This window comes from Zingiber officinale, chromosome 5B (assembly GCF_018446385.1).
Source record: "Zingiber officinale cultivar Zhangliang chromosome 5B, Zo_v1.1, whole genome shotgun sequence".
NCBI lineage: Eukaryota > Viridiplantae > Streptophyta > Magnoliopsida > Zingiberales > Zingiberaceae > Zingiber > Zingiber officinale.
The window spans coordinates 100,104,129-100,108,832 of NC_055995.1; the positions used below are offsets into that span (position 1 = coordinate 100,104,129).

The following is a 4,704-nucleotide window of genomic DNA, read 5'->3' on the forward strand; positions in this document are numbered from 1 at the left end:
TCATTAAAGTTAAACAAATTAATTATTATGTAACAAATCTGTATCTGATTTATATAAATTTGAAATAGATTTTATTTTCGTTTTAACTTTTAATTAATTTATAAACGAAATTTGTTACAGAAATTATACAGTCTTCTGTTTATAATTCATATTTATTTTTGTTTATATAAATTTATATGTTCGTTTCAAATTTGTTTTAAATTCTGTCTTAATTTTTTTTAAATATATAATTTACTAAAATGAAACGGATTAATAATTCTGTATTAAATCTGTCTCTGATTTATATAAATCTGAAACAGATTTTATTTCCGTTTTAACTTTTAATTAATTTATAAACAATATTTGTCACAGAAATGATACAGTCTCAAATTTTGTTTATAATTCATATTTATTTTTGTTTATAAAAATTTATATGTAATTTCGTTTCAAATTTGTTTTAAATTCTGTCTTAATTTTTTTAAAAAAATATATAATTTACTAAAATGAAACGAATTAATAATTCCGTATTAAATCTGTCTCTGATTTATATAAATCTAAAACAGATTTTATTTTTGTTTTAAAAATCCGTTTCTAAAGCCCTGTTTTCTTGTAGTGTGACTACTAGCCATTAGTGCAAATGGCCAAGACATGGGGGATTATTATTTTCTTATCATGTACGTTAGCTTGGTTGATTTTGGTTAATTTATTATAGAATCAGTCATTTTTTTATTTTCCATATTCAAATTAATGATTTGATGAATCTAATTGCCAACATCATTATAATTAGCTCACCGATCATTGAAGTACAGTCTATTTCTCCTGTTAGTTCAACCCACGTGAAGTACGCAGTTGCTTTGTAGTAATTTGTACTTCAATTCTTTCGCAAAACAAAAAAAAAAAAAAACTTTGTATTTCGATAGTAACTTTGTACTTCAATTATTTGGCAAAAAAAAAAAAAAAACTTCGTACTTCGATTGTGCGATATAATTTAAAAACCGATTAGCTTTTATCTGGTTTTCCCTGTTTTAAAATTAACTCTTATCATTTAAACCCTAAATTCAAAATATTTTAGAAAAGCTGCACAAGTTTAGCACATATTTCCCAAAATCAGTCCAGCTAATTTTTGCCCGAGAGCAGGAGTCCCAACTCCCAACGACCATCCGTCGCTGTGAATTCCCACCTGTTCTTCAGTCGTCTGTCAATTTAGCAACTTTCTGGCGTTTGTTTATTTTATTTACTCATGTGATCTACAATATATTAAGTGTTCGATGCTTTATATAATCCAGGAACCACATAGAGCAATCTGATTGAGTGTCAGTTTAATGGAGTTTGGAAGCCAAAGATTGATCACTTCTGCAGCTGCTGCAATTCTCATTTTCCTCTGTTTCCATGGCTTCTGCTACTCCCTGAAACGTCTCTATTATTCATTAATAAATAAATATATATTTTTTCAGTATATGTTTTCTAACATGATTCGTCGATTATGGTTCCGGTTGCAGCTCCGGCGTTCGGCTTTGTGAAGTGCGCGATCGATGCTCCCCCGGTGTCCTACCACGACTACATCATCGTCGGCGGCGGGACGGCCGGCTGCCCCCTGGCCGCCACCCTGTCGGAGAGATTTGATGTGCTGGTGCTGGAACGAGGTGGCTCCCCGTACGGCAACCCCAACGTTTCCAACCTCGCCTCCTTCGTCCAGAATCTGGCCGACCTCTCGCCGACCTCCCCGGCTCAGCGCTTCGTCTCTGAGGATGGCGTTGTCAATGCACGAGCTCGCTGCCTCGGCGGCGGGACCTGCATCAACGCCGGGTTCTTCTCCCGCGCCAGTAGCGGGGAGGTGACGGAGATGGGATTGAACCCGGAGCTGGCCAACGAGTCGTTCCGTTGGGTGGAGAGAGAGGTGGCTTTCTGGCCTCAGCTCACGGAGTGGACTTCGGCCTTCAGGGAGGGTCTTCTGGCGGCCGGAGTCACCCCTGATAACGGATTGACTTACGAGCACTTGGAAGGCACCAAGGTCGGCGGTACGACGTTCGACCCAATGGGCCACCGCCACACCGCAGCCGATCTGCTCAAGTACGCCAATCCCGCCAAGATCAATGTCCTCTTACGCGCCACTGCACAGAGGATCCTGTTCAGGAAAGGTACTGGCCGGCATAAGCGGCCGGAGGCGTACGGCGTGGTGTACAAGGACGAAGCAGGAACCGTGCACGAGGCGCACCTCAGGGAGGGCTCCGCCGGAGCCGTCATACTGTCGGCCGGCGCTCTCGGCAGCCCACAGTTGCTCATGTTGAGCGGCGTCGGCCCCGCAGACCACCTCATGTCCTTGGGCATCGACGTGGTCATGGATCAGCCGATGGTCGGACATGACATTGCCGACAACCCGTTGAACCTCATCGCCGTGCCTTCTCCGGAGCCACTCCCGATAACTTCGGTACAAGTCGTCGGAATCCGGCCAGGCTACTACGTAGAATCCTTGACGGGCTTCAACTTGGTTGCGGCTCTTCAGGGAGCCAAATCCTCACAGGTCTCCTCGTAATCTCAAATTCGTCACTTCAAATTATTAATGAAACTTTAAAATCTAAAAATTGATCTTCCAGATTCCTGAATCATCACGTGCCCAAATCTCTAACCAAGGAAACCAAAACAGCTACTCATTTCAAGGCGGCATAATAGCAGAGAAGCTGGCGAAGCCTCTGTCACGAGGATATCTTCGTCTCAAAACACTCGACCCAGAGGACAATCCATCAGTTACCTACAACTACTTCATGAAACCTGAGGATCTTGGAACTTGCTTGGAGGCCATGCAGACGATCATGAAAGCCATCGACACCAAAGGGTTGTCCAAATTCAGGTACCCAAATCAGTCAGCGGAGGATTTGCTGGCTCTCACGGCGAGCACAGTCGTGAACAACAGAGTAAGAACTGCACAGGATTCCACTTCGCTGGAGCAATACTGCAGGGACCTTGTGCTCACCATTTGGCATTATCATGGCGGCTGTGAAGTAGGGAAGGTGGTCGACGACGAGTACAGAGTGATCGGCGTGGACGGGCTAAGGGTGATTGATGGATCCACCTTCAGTTTCTCACCGGGAACTAATCCACAAGCTACTGTCATGATGCTGGGAAGGTAACAATTAACTAAATTTAATTTGCTTAATGGCGTGGCTAATTTATACTTATGTTCCTTTTCTTCATGCCATTTGTGGTGGTTTAGGTACATGGGAGTTCGGATCAAAGATGAAGGGGATTAAGGTCATTGATTTGTAAACACATTATATGTATACACTTGCAGTTTTTAGAACCTTATTGGACTTATTTTGGGTGTGTGACAAATAAATAAATAAATAAATAAATAAAACATTTGTTTTGCAGTATTTAACTAAAGTCTTATGGGGCTGTCATTTCTCCTAAACTCAACTTTTGGCTAATTGTAGCAAAAATGGTGATTAGTTAAGAGCGGGAGGAATTTTTTTTCCCGAGAGCATGTACCTTTTCAAAATTAATCCCTATTTTATTATAGTAACTCTATCCTCTAATCAACTCGGTACATCATGGAGACCTAAGTTTTTGGCTAATGATTGGATTTTTGTAATATTTTAGATTACATATATTTGACAATTTAAGGTATCAAGGACGCAAGTTTAAGAAATACTTCTACTTTGATATTTAACAAAAGGTGCACTTGCTTCTTGAAATACATCTTAATGTAGCAGATAACTATCGATTACGTTGATTTATACATGAATATTGGAAACGATCATCTAAACCCTATTGATTTTATGAAATAGTAGGAGATAGGCAACCACAATCGATATTTGGAAAGAAACGACGTGACTACAAATTCTTATTAATGAAAAACATCCAATCCTAAAATAACTAAACACGTGTTTAAATAGATTCAAGACCCTAATATTACAAAGACGAAAATACCCTCAAAATCTTAACTCAACAACAATAATAAAAAGATTAATATTATTCTTTTGTTCTTGCATCATTCTTCTCGTGGTGGAGAAAAATTATTCTCGAATTGTTAGTCATATCATCATCTGAAGTGTTGTCGATGCATTACAATCTTCTTGGAGTGATGCAGTAGAAAGCTATTGAATCCATTGATTCGCACATGAATATCGGAAGTAATCTTCTAAACCCTGTTGATTCACGCACGAATACCAGGAAACAAGGAACATAAATTTATACATGTCGGCACCATTTTTGGCTCCGTCCCTGTCAAGAAATAAAAAAGGAAAATTGGTCATTCCTTAAGATAGAGACGACGACTGACTCCACAAAATCAACATCGTTCTGATACCAACTGATACAATGAATAACTATCGATTTCGTTGATTTGCACACAAATATTAAAAGCGATCTTCTAAACAACCAAACTCAATGTTTGGGAAGAAACGACGCGGCCGTAAATTTTTATTAATAAAAAACTTCCAATCCTAAAACAACTAAACATGTGTTTAAATAGATTCAAGACCCTAACATTGAAAAGACGAAAACACCCTCAAAACCCTAACTCAACAAAAATGATAAAAAGATTAAAATCGTTCTTTTGTTCCCTAATTCTCCCCATGGTGGAGAAAATTTACCCTCAAATTGCTGGTCATATCATCATCAGAAGTGTTGTCGATGCATTGCGGTCTTCTTGGTGTGATGCAGTAGAAAGCTATTGAAATTCGTTGATTCGTGCATAAATACCAGAAGTAATCTTCTAAACTTTGT

At 39.3% G+C, this 4,704-nt stretch overlaps 1 protein-coding gene across 1 annotated transcript; it reads left to right on the plus strand.

Moving 5' to 3' along the window:
• Positions 1–1,267: 1,267 nt before the first annotated feature.
• LOC121987687 (protein HOTHEAD-like) lies at positions 1,268–3,350 on the plus strand. Its single transcript, XM_042541421.1, has 4 exons — positions 1,268–1,392; positions 1,479–2,500; positions 2,574–3,103; positions 3,191–3,350. The coding sequence occupies exons 1-4, from the start codon at positions 1,302–1,304 to the stop codon at positions 3,225–3,227; spliced, it is 1,680 nt and encodes a 559-aa protein (XP_042397355.1). The 5' UTR covers positions 1,268–1,301; the 3' UTR covers positions 3,228–3,350.
• The last annotated feature ends 1,354 nt before the right edge of the window (positions 3,351–4,704 follow it).